Raw genomic sequence first — 13,824 nt, 5'->3', positions numbered from 1 at the left:
TCTTGAAAACTTTCTTCTACTGCCTATAACATTGAAGAGCTGACTAACCTAAGGTATATCGATATAAGTAAGTTACATGTGCTGACCATTCTGTAAAAGAGTTAAATATTAGTAAAATTTTCTTCAGCCGTTGGAGTGTGAAAAAAGTTATATCTGTAGATTGTAAACGTAACTTTGTGACAGGACGCATACCTGCAGAAACAAATGCAACATTTGAAACTGTAGAAAAAACAAGTCTCATTAATGAAATTAGAGACATTTACGAGTGGTTTACTGAAAAAGACCATGTTTTTATTTTCCACTACAGCTCTGTTTCTAAATAAAGCATTCAGTTGCTCAAGATATTATATCAAATGTATCATGGTTTTGTATTATCTCACACCACTAAACTTCAAATTAACTGTCTAACAATTTGTTCTCATTATCTTTCTTAGAAGATGTTGTTTTTAAATATAAGTGATGTGACATACCTTGTTTCTCAAACGTTTTCTATGAACAGATGCGTAAATACTGTGTAACAGTTTTGTTTAACTGTCTTGCTTAACTCAGGTCAGTTATTTTTCCAATCTTATCTTGTTTCAATGAATGCGGGCCTACAATCATTTGCATTGTAAGGAAAATTAGAAAAATAAAATTCACCAAGTTGACAAACTTCGTGACAAATGTTTTTCTGTATGTGGGTAAAACAGAACTTACGAAACTGAGCAAATTTGTAACCAAGTTATCACGGTGTGTCGTAAAAAAACAGTAGGTCAGCTCAGCTGTGTGACAGTTTAATTTAACTTTACTTTACCTGCCTTAGGCTTCTTGTGAACGCGTTGTCCTGAGCTGTTGGACAACTTAATTAATATTAAAATTCCATTTTCCGAGTAACTCTCTGCACAGAAAACCTTATTACTATCAAAGTTAAGGGATAATAGCTAAAATTACATGCATGTGGTAATTAAACGTCAGTACAGTTTTACAAGGGTATGTTACAAAAACGGTTCAAAGTGTCACAAAGTTGTCAACTTTTACAGTGTGTGAAATGGAGTCAGGCTCTGACACACTACCTTGTAGCCTCACATGTAACGTACGACGTTTCTCACTATGCTGCGTACATTGTCGCTTATCACATGGATACCTTTACGCCATGATAACGAATTGAAGCGCAGAACATGAGTGTTACGTACAGTATAGTGTATCGAAACACTCTGTGGTGCAACTGTAGGATTAAGGCAGCTCTGAGTTTGGTTGGTACTCAAAATTCGGTTGTGGGGTGCAACTGAACGAGTGTTAAGGCAGCATAATATTCTGCAAAATGGCAGTACTCCTCTCTGCGTTACTAGGCGCTCAGTTCGGAGCCGCGCGACTGCTACGGTCGCAGGTTCGAATCCTGCCTCGGGCATGGATGTGTGTGATGTCCTTAGGTTAGTTAGGTTTAAGTAGTTCTAAGTTCTAGGGGACTGATGACCACAGATGTTGAGTCCCATAGTGCTCAGAGCCATTTTTTTCTCTCTGCGTTAACGGGGGGAAACGTTGATGGTCCATCCATCGTGCCATACCTATATCAGCCAGAATTAATTAAGGTTTTTTTTCCTCTCTCGGATGTAGTCTGTGCATTATGTGTACCTAAACATCCATACGACGCTTATATGTATATTTTCTTTGAGAGACTCAGCAGGCAGATTTTTAAAATAGTTGTCTTTCCAATTTCTAAAAGTAATCATTGTATATTACACGTAACAAGGAAGTGTGATTCTGCCTTGAGCAACCACTATTTTTCTTGTTTTACTACTCATACATGTTTTGGTGAAGCTGCTTCATCTTCAGTGGGTTTTTGCCTATACATGTATGCGAAGTAAAACAAGAAAAATTATTGTTGCTCAAGGCAGAACCACATTTCCTTAATACATATTAGGAAGCAAACGCGGCCGAGAAAAGTGCTTCGATCACGAAATGACTGCATATTATCTTTCTTAGACAACTAAAAATTGAAGTATTGGGGGTCCGATTGATATTACGACTGCGCTGATGGCTTAATATACGAAACAAATTCAGATGCCGTCTGAATGTTGCCAACGTCCAAAAATTTAAAATTTATTCTTTGTACATGTTAATGTAAATAACAGAATAATTTGTAAACTGTGTATTTGTTTTTGTATGTTGTAAATCAAAACATGTGGTGCACATTGAAAATTCGTTTTGTAACCGAACGAAAGTGGTTTACAATGCAGTGTAACGTTCGTGATTGTGAAAATACAAACATCCTTGAGAATGTACTTCATTACAAGAAATGTGAATGCACTTCATTGCAAGAAAACGACAGATGGACATTGCACGGCAACCTACGCGAAAATAATGTATAATTTTTTTGATGAATGCATGAAAAAACCGCCTGATGCTGAAATGAAACCGATAACGGTACTTTCTAAATAAAGTAACATAAAACCAATTTGTGGCTGGTTTCTATACACCATCAACAATTTATTTCATAAAACAACCACGATCTCTAACCATGTTTTTATTTGACAAAATTACATAAAATAGCGCTATGTTCTTCTTTATCTCTGGGTTTTGAATGTTGAAGTACAAATTAGAATAGTTTCTTGAGAATCAGCTTGTGCACTAGTTGTAAAATTTTGTATGGAATATTGGTGAGTAAATAAAGAGAAAGTAACTTTGCGGTGCATTACAAGAGATTGTCATTTCTTTATTGTATATTTGCAACAACATAGATCGAAGTTTGTAACATAGTTACTAGTAAGAAGGACTGGGGAGGAGGGGGGGGGGAGGAAGGGAAGGAGTGTGTGTGTGTGTGTGTGTGTGTGTGTGTGTGTGTGTGTGTGTGTGTGTGTGTGCACGAGCGCGCGCTCAGTGCGGGCTATACTCGTTGACATCGCGGAACCAAGCGAGCGCGTCTGCGGCGAAGAAGAAGCCGTTGACGATGGCGAGGGCACCGCAGGTGTTGGACAGGCTCTCGGGCCTGTAGTAGTCAGGCTTGAAGGTGGTGCCGTGGATGCGTAGGCTGCCCGAAACCACGAACAGCACGCCGCCCACGGCCGTTAGCAGCAGGTCCTGAGGCACACAGCAGCCGCTTACAACCGCACAAGCTCAGTAGTCAACACACAGTGCTGACAAAAAAAAATGTACTATCAAACAAGTCACAAACAGTAATGGTAATACAGGTGAAGCGCCAGCGAATCTCAAAACGAAAAAAGTGAAAAAAAACTGTAATTCGTAAAGTTTACCAGAAGCGAGACGAAGATTCCACAGAACAACGAAGAAGGAATTTCGTTTATTAAAAAAAAAAAGTTTCCGCATATCCGCAAGAGGTGGCGCTTCATAAACCCATCGTTTGTTCAGTGAGGTTATAATATTTGTACACATGCTGTATACATGTTGTTTACACCCATCAACCGAAACATGCCCGTTATCCATTAACATGACATTTAACAGCGAATGCGCATTATTTTCTGTTCGTGCCGTCATCTGCATCTAATATGATTGTTGAAAGTGCAGGCTTGCCAGGTCTATCATGGATCTCGGCGTCAATACAGTGTGGCATCAATAGTGACGATGCCACAACGTAGGTGCACGCTCTCGTAAGTTGGCACTACGGGGCCGTCTCGATTGCACCAAATTTTTGTCAAGAGCAGACGGCCTGGAAACATCGCTTCTCCTACCGAGTGGGCTAGCTTGCTATTGAGACTTGGTATTAGTTACGTTCAGTTAGAAGTTTGGACGGCAACGAGTATGTGTTAGTTTAGAGATTGTACAGAACAGTCATCCTAACAGCACGCTCTCCTCACTTCTAACGGTCCTCTAAGCATAGCAGAAGCACGGGGCCAGTCCTACCGACTGTTGAGGTTCAGGAACAAAAATCCCGTTTATATTTGATCCCCCCTCGTAACTGAATCACCAAAGCCAGTCCGTGACTCACAGCGAAAAGATTCATGTTAATCAACTGCGCATAGTTTGCCTGAAATGTCTCGTAACGTATCAAACACGGAGTTCGGTTTCATCTGAACTGTGGAAACGGCTTTGAAAAATTCACTCAGGAGAAATCCGCACTGCAGCTGACGATGGATTCATCTACGTCTATTTGCAAACCACTCTTAAGTGCCTGACAGACGTTTCATCGAACCATCTTCACAATAATCCTCTCTTATTCTACTCTCGAAAAACGCCCGGAAAAGAGGAACACCTATATCTTCCGTGCGAGCTTTGATTTTCCATATTTTATTATGATAATCGCTTCTTCCTATGTAGCACGGCGTCAACAAAATATTTTCACATTCGAGGGAGAAAGTTGGTGATAGAAATTTCATGAGAAGATCCCGCCGCAACGAAAAACGCCTTTACTTTAAATGATTTCCACCCCAAATCCTGTATCATGTTCGTGACACTCTCTCCCCGATTTCTCGGTAGTAACTGCTGTTCTTCTTTGAACTTTCTCGATGTACTCCGTTCAGTCGTATCTGGTAAAGATCCAACACTGGCAACACTCCAAATCAGGATGGACAAGCATAGTTTAGGCAATCTCTTTAGTAATTATGTTGCATCTTCTAAGTGTTCTGCCAGTAAAATGCAGTCTTTGGTTCACCTTCCCTACAACATTTTCTGTGCATCCTTTCCAGTTTCAGATGTTCGTTATTGTAATTCCTGGGTATTTAGTTGAATTTACGGCCTTTAGATGTGACTGATTTGTCGTATAACCGAACTTTAACCGATTCGTTGTAGCATCATGTGGGTTACCTCACAGTTTTCCATTACTTACGGTCAGTTGCCAATTTTTACACCATCTTATCTAAATATTAAGGGCACTGTTCACGCTAACCACGGGACCACGGCGCTCCTCGCCTGACATTGCTCTTTATATTGCCTATCGTACGCATGGACGACCCAGTTTGTATATTTTGCTTATTTTTTCATAGTTCCACACAACTTCTTCCTGTTTTCTCGATTGATCTGTGTTCAGTTTTTCAAGGCCTATCCATTGTGCCAACTTATAACTAAATCTGAGGGGGGGTGCGATGGGGATGTTCCCTTGTCAGTTTGTCTCGTAAATCATGTACGTAGATACGGAACAGCAGAGGGCCTACAATACGCATCGTTACGGAGAGACGTAACTCGAAATCGGTCTAATTCCCATTCAAAAATAACTGCTAACTAGGTCACGGAGCAGCGATTACTTGCTGCGACTGCTCTTCTCCACACCCCAACAAATTCTCTTTAAAACTTATACTCCCTCACCTCTGCATGGATAGAGCGACAAAACTTGATGGGGATACATTGACCAACCCCAAACTGCTTGGCGTCGCAGCAGCACTAGGATACAGAGCGACCAACCACGTGGCGTCACGCCTGGAGACGCGCGGCCGCTTCTGGTGGCACAAAGTCGCGCCAACTTGACGCCACCGGAAAAGGCTTCGAAAATAATATTCAGCCACCTTCCCAGGATGCTACCGCAAAGCTAAACCAAGAGCCTCAACCTGAGTTTGCCGAGTTGTGTACATTTGTTATTACGATCACATTCATTCCAAGTGAACAAGCATCCATGTTTGGGACAAGTGGTAAAACGCAAATGTTGTTCTGGCTGTCAGTTGTAATTAGCCCTAGAGCTTTAAGGAGGGAAAATGTTACACTGCCACTAAGGCACCGTAAATCTGACTATTCCAACTTTTATACGAAGGAGCTCACAAGCCGGCTGCGGTGGCCGTACGGTTCTCGACACTTCAGTCCAGAACGGCGCGACTGCTACGGTCGCAGGTTCGAATGCTGCCTCGGGCGTGGATGTGTGTGATGCCATTGGGTTAGTTAGGTTTAAGTAGTTCTAAGTTCTAGGGGACTGATGACCTCAGATGTTAAGTCCCATAGTGCTCAGAGCCATTTGAATTTAGAACAGACAATTTATAAGTCATGCACTAGTTATTATTATTATTATTTTCATCTCCAGTGGTATGTTAGTTACAAAATAAGTACAAAATATTCTGCGTTTATTTCATTGCGTAGAATGTTATCGGAAAAAAGTCATAATTTATGTTGTGCACTATTTACAAATTATTATAACTCCGAAAGTATTTTGCACACAAAGCGACAGATTCTTTTCTGCTTTAGACACTATTATAGCAATCTGATCACGACCTAGCTCGGCCACCCGTCGTCACCCAAATTTGCTTCTTCATCCTGGTTTTACGTCATTGCTGTTTCAGAGTCTGGCTCTGCGTCACTGTCATCTGTACACTCAAACGTTATCTTCTTCTTCACTAAATTATCCATTGCCTATAGTTTTATCAGCTTCTTCAAGCAAATCATGCATTATGTTAGTGTCTAAATCAAGGTCAGCACCATCCGTATTGTGCTGATTTCAGTAGCAAAACACGAGATTAACACTGCAGAGGGCCGATGTGATACAAACTAACTCGCTTCTTTGTGACTGCTTGATATTTCACCAAAGATGTCACACTAAGATAAATTCTAATGGATAAAACAAATATGCCGACTATTAGAAAACAGGCACACCATTAGGAGACATTCGTAGTAGACTTGGCCACTGTTTCTATGTTTCGATATAGTGTATCGATACGTGGAACTGTTTCAGTGTTTCGGAACGGCTGTGGTTCACTGTTTCGAAACAGTAGTGTTTCATTCCGCCCCTGTCTCGGGTAACCGGACCAGATTCGATCTCGAGCCAGACACAGAAACTGTATCCTTGTTTCAAAATAAGGCTGTTTCAGTCCACCTGTGCTTGGAACGGACTAATTGTATCGAAACAGTGATGTTTCATTCCACTCTGTGTCGGACGAGATTCGGGTACTGAAACACAACACACCACTTCATGAAACACTTTCAAGAGTGTCGAAATCTTTTTGACAACCAATAGCATGAAGCTTAAGATATCCGAAAATAAGGCTTCGTTTCTAGCTGACTGTCCTATTCCGAAATGACGTAACATCTGCTTTATAAACACTAACCAAACAATAAAACAACGCATACTATTCACATTCAAAATAATAAATATGTGAAAATCATTTAGTTAAATTACACTTTTTTTATAACATACGCATCTCTGTTCATGTACAGTAATCATATTAAGAAACGCAAGTAAGCCTACAACATTTAGAACAAAAAAAAGGCGTAGAGTGACAGTTATTAGACATATATACAAATTTGATGTAGGTATAATTGCAAGCAATCTGTTTGACATATCACTGATAGTGTAATGGTGAACAGGAAGGGATGGGAAGCATGGTGCATATATAATAGTGGTTCGAAACACCTTGAAAGACAAAATTTTTTTCTGTTATATTTTGTTATTTATTCGAATTATTTGGCATTATTTGTGAGTCTATAGTCACTGTGCCTATTATCCACAATGATTCCCTTTGTGTGCATGGAAATTAGCAGGATGGGTATATTACCCATACTAACGGAATGTGGGAATCCCAGTAGCATATCCGTTGTTTCTGCAGTTTGCTCCCACCTCCAGTTCCGTTCGTGATGGTTCTTCTGTCTTCAGCTATGGCTGTCCTCAGCCAATTGCAAAGTATGGAAGTGACACGACACGAAAGCAGGACATTTGCTGCATGAAATACGGAACTGTCAAAACGCCTTAGTGATAGTTTCATACTTTCTGCGATATGATTAGCGCTCTCGCGCCTCATTTGTGTTTATATGGACATACTTATACAGTAGACATTCAAGATGATAAAATGTGTGGGTTTATTAAATTATAAAACACAAATTGTTTCAATGTTTCGAAACAGCGTATCGAAACATTACATTGTACTGTTTCATTTGTTTCGAAACAGTTACGTGTTTCAGTTTGCCCCTCTCTAATTCGTAGTATTTATGACGAGAGCACCGGTGTCAGCAAACCACTGGAGCCTGGCAATAAATAGTTCAGTCATTGTTAACAACAATGTTTCCCCATGAAGGTACTCAAGAGCACGTGGCGCTCATGTGTACAGATTGGCGGGAACAGCCAAGAGATACGAACTACAATCGTAAATTTTACTAGGATTTAGTAATCCAATGTTAAGGTGAGAATAAAGACACAGAAATTCAGGTTCCCAGCGCGATTTTCGTCCCTGGCATGGAAAATATGATGATGAAAAATACTAGCAAATGCAGGCGGACGAAAAGAAACTCTGCCGAAATTGATAACGCAAAACCACCAAAATTATATGGGAGACGGATTAACTGATGCCTTTCAGTACTTCAGATTCATTGCCTAAAAGTTCTCTTCAATCAGTATGAAATTCAAGTTTTTGGTATGTCTCAGAATATGCATCACAAGCTGGGACGAAAGTTGTACACTTGTGTAAAGCAATTTTGTACATGAATTGTTAGGGTGAACAACCTTTTCAAATTGTTGAAAATGAAGGCTTTTTAGGTTTGCTGAAAGTCATTGTACGATCCTGCAAAGTGCCGTCAAGACATACTTGCAAGAGGATGCTTGAAAACAAGTTTGGAGTTACTTGGAACTATTTCTAAAATAAAATTCAGGACGTGGACAATTAAACACTCTTGACAGATATTTTGACGTATACAACAGAACGTAGAAGTGTTCTGGGCATTACCGTTCATTATTTTGAAAGCAATAAAAGGGAAACGGCTACTCTTGATATGTAAGAATAAACAGAGTGACAGATAAAGTTTTGAACATGTGATTACAGACTTGTAATGAAGGGGGTGGGGTTTCAATAGTAGGAAATATGGGTAGTGGTTAGTGATTCAGGAGCAGTTATGGTTAAACGAGTAGAATCAGCGTTTGAAAAGAAGTCGTATATCATGTTTTGCGGGTAGGAAAAAAATCTATTGAAAAGCTTGACCAACTGTCTGTATTGATTACTGCTGTGAAAAGGATTGTAGTGTGATGTAATGAAAGTGTAGTGGCAGCTGATGAGCTAAGAAGAGAATCAGACTTCACACTAACTCAACTACTATCCATTAGACCAGGCCTGGCCAACATTTGAACTCCCGGAGCGCGTTCCCACACCTCGAGAGCAGTCGGGTCTTGCTGAGCGCTCCGGCTACCCTTACCACTGTGCTATTCTGGGCAGCTGTGAGTAGGACAGCTGTGTGTTGAAGCCTACACACGTGGGCTGCTTAAGAAGACGTGTTTGCAACACAGTGCAGCTACTTCTAAGAGACGAATATTGCAACATAATAAGCAAGCATATTGCAACATAATAAGCAAGTTTTTGCCAGCTGTGTCTATTTTCAACTTTTTTCTTTCTGCCAAAGCTGTTACTTTTGTTATTCGATAAATAAATACATTAATAGCGCTAACATGGTGAGCAGAACTACAAGAAGCATTACATACAGACATTTAACGGCGCGTTGTGATGTTTTCAAAATTATTGTAAATTTCGATTTTAGAATATGTGATAATTCTGAACTGTAGATTAAAACTGAAGAATTTGCAAAAAGGTGGGAAGTTAAGGAGATGGGACCTGGATAAACTGACTAAACCAGAGGTTGTACAGAGTTTCAGGGAGACCATAAGGAACCAATTGACAGGAATGGGGGAAAGAAATACAGTAGAAGAAGAATGGGTAGCTTTGAGGGATGAAATAGTGAAGGCAGCAGAGGATCAAGTAGGTAAAAAGACGAGGGCTAGTAGAAATCCTTGGGTAACAGAAGAGATACTGAATTTAATTGATGAAAGGAGAAAATACAAAAATGCAGTAAAAGAAGCAGGCAAAAAGAAATACAAACGTCTCAAAAATTAGATCGAAAGGAAGTGCAAAATGGCTAAGCAGGCATGGTTAGAGGACAAATGTAAGGATGTAGAGGCTTATCTCACTAGGGGTAAGATGGATACTACCTACAGGAAAATTAAAGAGACCTTTGGAGCAAGGAGAACCACGTGCATGAATATCAAGAGCTTTGATGGAAACCCAGTTCTAAGCAAAGAAGGGAAAGCAGAAATGTAGAAGGAGTATATAGAGGGCCTATACAGGGGCGATGTACTTGAGGACAATATTATGGAAATGGAAGTGGATGTAGATGGAGATGAGATGGGAGATACGATACTGCGTGAAGAGTTTGACAGAGCACTGAAAGACCTGAGTCGAAACAAGGCCCCGGGAGTAGACAACATTCCATTGGAACTACTAACGGCCTTGGGAGAACCAGTCCTGATAAAACTCTACCATCTAGTGAGCAAGATGTATGAGACAGGCGAAATACCCTCAGACTTCAAGAAGAATATAATAATTCCGATCCCAAAGAAAGCAAGGTGCTGACAGATGTGAAAATTACCGAACCATCAGTTTAATAAGTCACTGCTGCAAAATACTAACGCGAATTCTTTACAGACGAATGGAAAAACTGGTAGAAGCCGACCTCGGCGAGAAGCTAGATTAAGGAAAGGCAAACCTACATTTCTAGCATTTGTAGACTTAGAGAAAGCTTTTGACAATGTTGATTGGAATACTCTCTTTCAAATACTGAAGGTGGCAGGGGTAAAATACAGGGAGCGAAAGGCTATTTACAATTTGTGCAGAAACCAGATGGCAGTTATAAGAGTCGAGGGACATGAAAGGGAAGCAGTGGTTGGGAAGGGAGTGAGACAGGATTGTAGCCTCTCCCCGATGTTATTCAATCTGTCTATTGAGCAAGCAGTAAAGGAAACAAAAGAAAAATTTGGAGTAGGTATTAAAATCCATGGAGAAGAAATAAAAACTTTGAGGTTCGCCGATGACATAGTAATCCTGTCAGAGACAGCAAACGACTTGGAAGAGCAGTTGAATGGAATGGACAGTGTCCTGAAAGGAGGATATAAGATGAACATCAACAAAATCAAAACGAGGATAATGGAATGTATTCGAATTATGTCGGGTGATGCTGAGGGGATTAGATTAGGAAATGAGACACTTAAAGTAGTAAAGGAGTTTTGCTATTTGGGGAGCAAAAAAACTGATGATGGTCGAAGTAGAGAGGATGGCAAGGAAAGCGTTTCTGAAGAAGAGAAATTTGTTAACATCGAGTATAGATTTAAGTGTCAGGAAGTCGTTTCTGGAAGTATTTGTATGGAGTGTAGCCATGTATGGAAGTGAAACATGGACGGTAAATAGTTCGGACAAGAAGAGAATAGAAGCTTTCGAAATGTGGTGCTACAGAAGAATGTTGAAGATTAGGTGGGTAGATCACGTAACTAATGAGGAGGTATTGAACAGGATTGGGGAGAAGAGTTTGTGGTACAACTTGACTAGAAGAAGGGATCGGTTGGTAGGACATGTTCTGAGGCATCAAGGGATCACCAATTTAGTATTGGAGGGCAGCGTGGAGGGTAAAAATCGTAGGGGGAGACCAAGAGATGAATACACTAAGCAGATTCAGAAGGATGTAGGTTGCTTTAGGTACTGGGAGATGAAGGAGCTTGCACAGGATAGAGTAGCATGGAGAGCTGCATCGAACCAGTCTCAGGACTGAAGACCACAGCAACAACAACGATAATTCTGGAACTGTGGTTCTTGATACAGACGAACCCATGGAGTTACGCAGATTACGACTGTTAAACTCGAACGTTATAAGCGGGGCTTCGTCAATTTCATAAGAGAAGAAAAAACGTTCACGCCCATAGTTGAACCAAACATTGAAATAACTGTAGTGGCTTGTTTGTGCAATCGAGGATGTTGCTCTTCGGGTAACATTTTATAAGAGTCTTGTAAATTCCCGGCTTGGACAAAGTGGTTGTTAAGCTGGGTACTCCACCGTACACCTATCACACCGTGTCAGAACTAACGAGGAGGCCGGTCGTGCTGGCCGAGCGGTTCTAGGCGCTTCAGTCCGGAACCACCTCCGATGTTAAGTCCCATAGTGCTTAGAGCCAGTTGAAATAACATTAGTAGGGAAAAGCGAAAGTGGTCTGACAAATAAATCGAAATCCACCTTCAATCGTGCAATGTCTTGCAGTTTCTTTGAGAACTCATCATGAGATGTTCCAATTCCTGAATCTTGTTCAGTCATGTCTGGTCCACAAATGACTGCCTTGAGTTATGGAAAATGATTCATGTTTGAACCTCAAGATGAGTTTTCCACAGGATTAATTTTTGTTTGTGGCATCAGTCTTGTCCGCCACATCTGTTATCAAATGATTCTACCTTTGCATTAAGACACTTGACGAATTCAAATAATTTGTGATGTCAGAAATAAAAGATTTTATCCCCACTCTCCTTACGCTTAATTCAGTTTTATTCGCTTCAGTTCAGCCAGCGTTCAATCTTCGTCAGGGAAAAAATCTGCATTGTATCGTCTTTGTGGATGATGTGTAATGACGTTCCAGTAGATGTTTTTGTAGCTTATAACAGTGCGATGGCATATCAAGCCCTTTGCTTGGCCTCTAAACAATACGAAAAGTAAGGTAATTCCCATTCGGCACTGAACGAGTGGCTTCTCTACTTTTTTTGGACAGGTGCGTTGACGCCATAGTTCTCCTAATGCAGAACGTAAATCTAATTTAACGTGAGTAGTGTGTGTGTGTGTGTGTGTGTGTGTGTGTGTTGAACCGGGAACCTAAAAACGACGGAGAGGCTTCGTCCCCGCCATAGCCCTCAGTGAACAATAGGCTACAGCAGTCCACTCTCCCTACCGCCGCCCCACACCGAATTCCATTGATCTCAAAACATTTTCTGGCTACATTTTTTTAGTGTATTATAAGAGGTGGAAGTCAGTTGACGCCAAATATGGCGAGTGATGTCAATTTTCCAGCAGCTCGTATTTCACATGGCACTGTTTTCCAACTACTGACTCGCTTTTGATGAGCAGCTGTGTTGTCATGATAAAACAAGAGCCTTTTCCTTTTGCAATTCTCGTCTCTTATCACTATTTTTTCATCCAGTTGCTCCAAATAATTAGCGCAGTACTCGTAAGTTACTGTTGTACCCTTTGCCACGTGATCTGCTTATTATAAGTATGCTTTGTGCATCCCGGAAGATGAAATAGATTGATGGTGAGGACTATCAGTTTCAACATACTGCAATTTTGTTTCTTGCGTTTAGGGTTTGTTAGATCCACTATTCCTACACAGCAACTCAACCCTAGGAAAAAAATGTTCAAATGTGTGTGAAATCTTATGGGACTTACCTGCTAAGGTCATCAGTCCCTAAGCTTACACACTACTTAACCTAAATTATCCTAAGGACAAACACACACACACACACACACACACACACACACACACACACACACACACACACACACACACACACATGCCCGAGGGAGGACTCGAACCTCCGCCGGCATCAGCCGCACAGTCCATGACTGCAGCGCCATAGACCACTCGGCTAATCCCGCGTGGCGACCCTAGGAAAATTGCGCATACGTTGTCTTCGTTATTCTGCTGCCCATCACTTAACTGTTAAAAATAAAGGAGCAGTCTCACTGCAGGCGTATCTCAATACTGGGAAACATTGCGTTGGGTCTAAACTGGCCAAATAAAATAATTTTTATGGCGGTGAGATTTTGTATTTCAACGATTTGCGTGTGACATACACAAAACGATATATTTAAAAGTCGCACAAAGAAAAATATTCCGCAAATCAAGTTGAAATTTGACTTAAGTTATTGTGCTGCATGTACCAACTTAACAAAAGTGAAATTCCATTAATATCAAAACTACTGTTGCACCAGGCTGACAAAATTTCACCTTGTCCCAGTATTATCGCAGTAGCTTTTAAGCTAGTGAAATATTAATGCATCTAGTTCTTAAATCAATATTTCTTCCTCTTTTAAGCAAAATCGCCGGAGCCATGAGAAAGCAGTATTATTCAATTCCGCAGGGCATACTGATAAGTGATCACGGCTTTCTCGTTATCAGACTGTTCATGATAA

General features: G+C 40.7%; 1 protein-coding gene across 1 annotated transcript in view; it reads right to left on the bottom strand.

Annotated features, from left to right (window-relative positions):
• Positions 1-2,434: 2,434 nt before the first annotated feature.
• The window catches only part of LOC126162108 (uncharacterized), a 35,293-nt gene continuing 23,903 nt past the window's right edge, over positions 2,435-13,824 (bottom strand). Inside the window, exon 3 of the mRNA XM_049918383.1 lies at positions 2,435-3,057. Coding sequence (XP_049774340.1) covers positions 2,854-3,057 — 204 coding nt within the window. The 3' untranslated portion in view covers positions 2,435-2,853. The remainder of the gene's footprint in view (positions 3,058-13,824) is intronic.

The sequence above is a fragment of the Schistocerca cancellata genome, chromosome 2 (assembly GCF_023864275.1).
Source record: "Schistocerca cancellata isolate TAMUIC-IGC-003103 chromosome 2, iqSchCanc2.1, whole genome shotgun sequence".
Classification (NCBI taxonomy): domain Eukaryota; kingdom Metazoa; phylum Arthropoda; class Insecta; order Orthoptera; family Acrididae; genus Schistocerca; species Schistocerca cancellata.
Note: the sequence above shows the minus strand (reverse complement) of the source record. Positions and strands in the feature narration are given on the sequence as shown.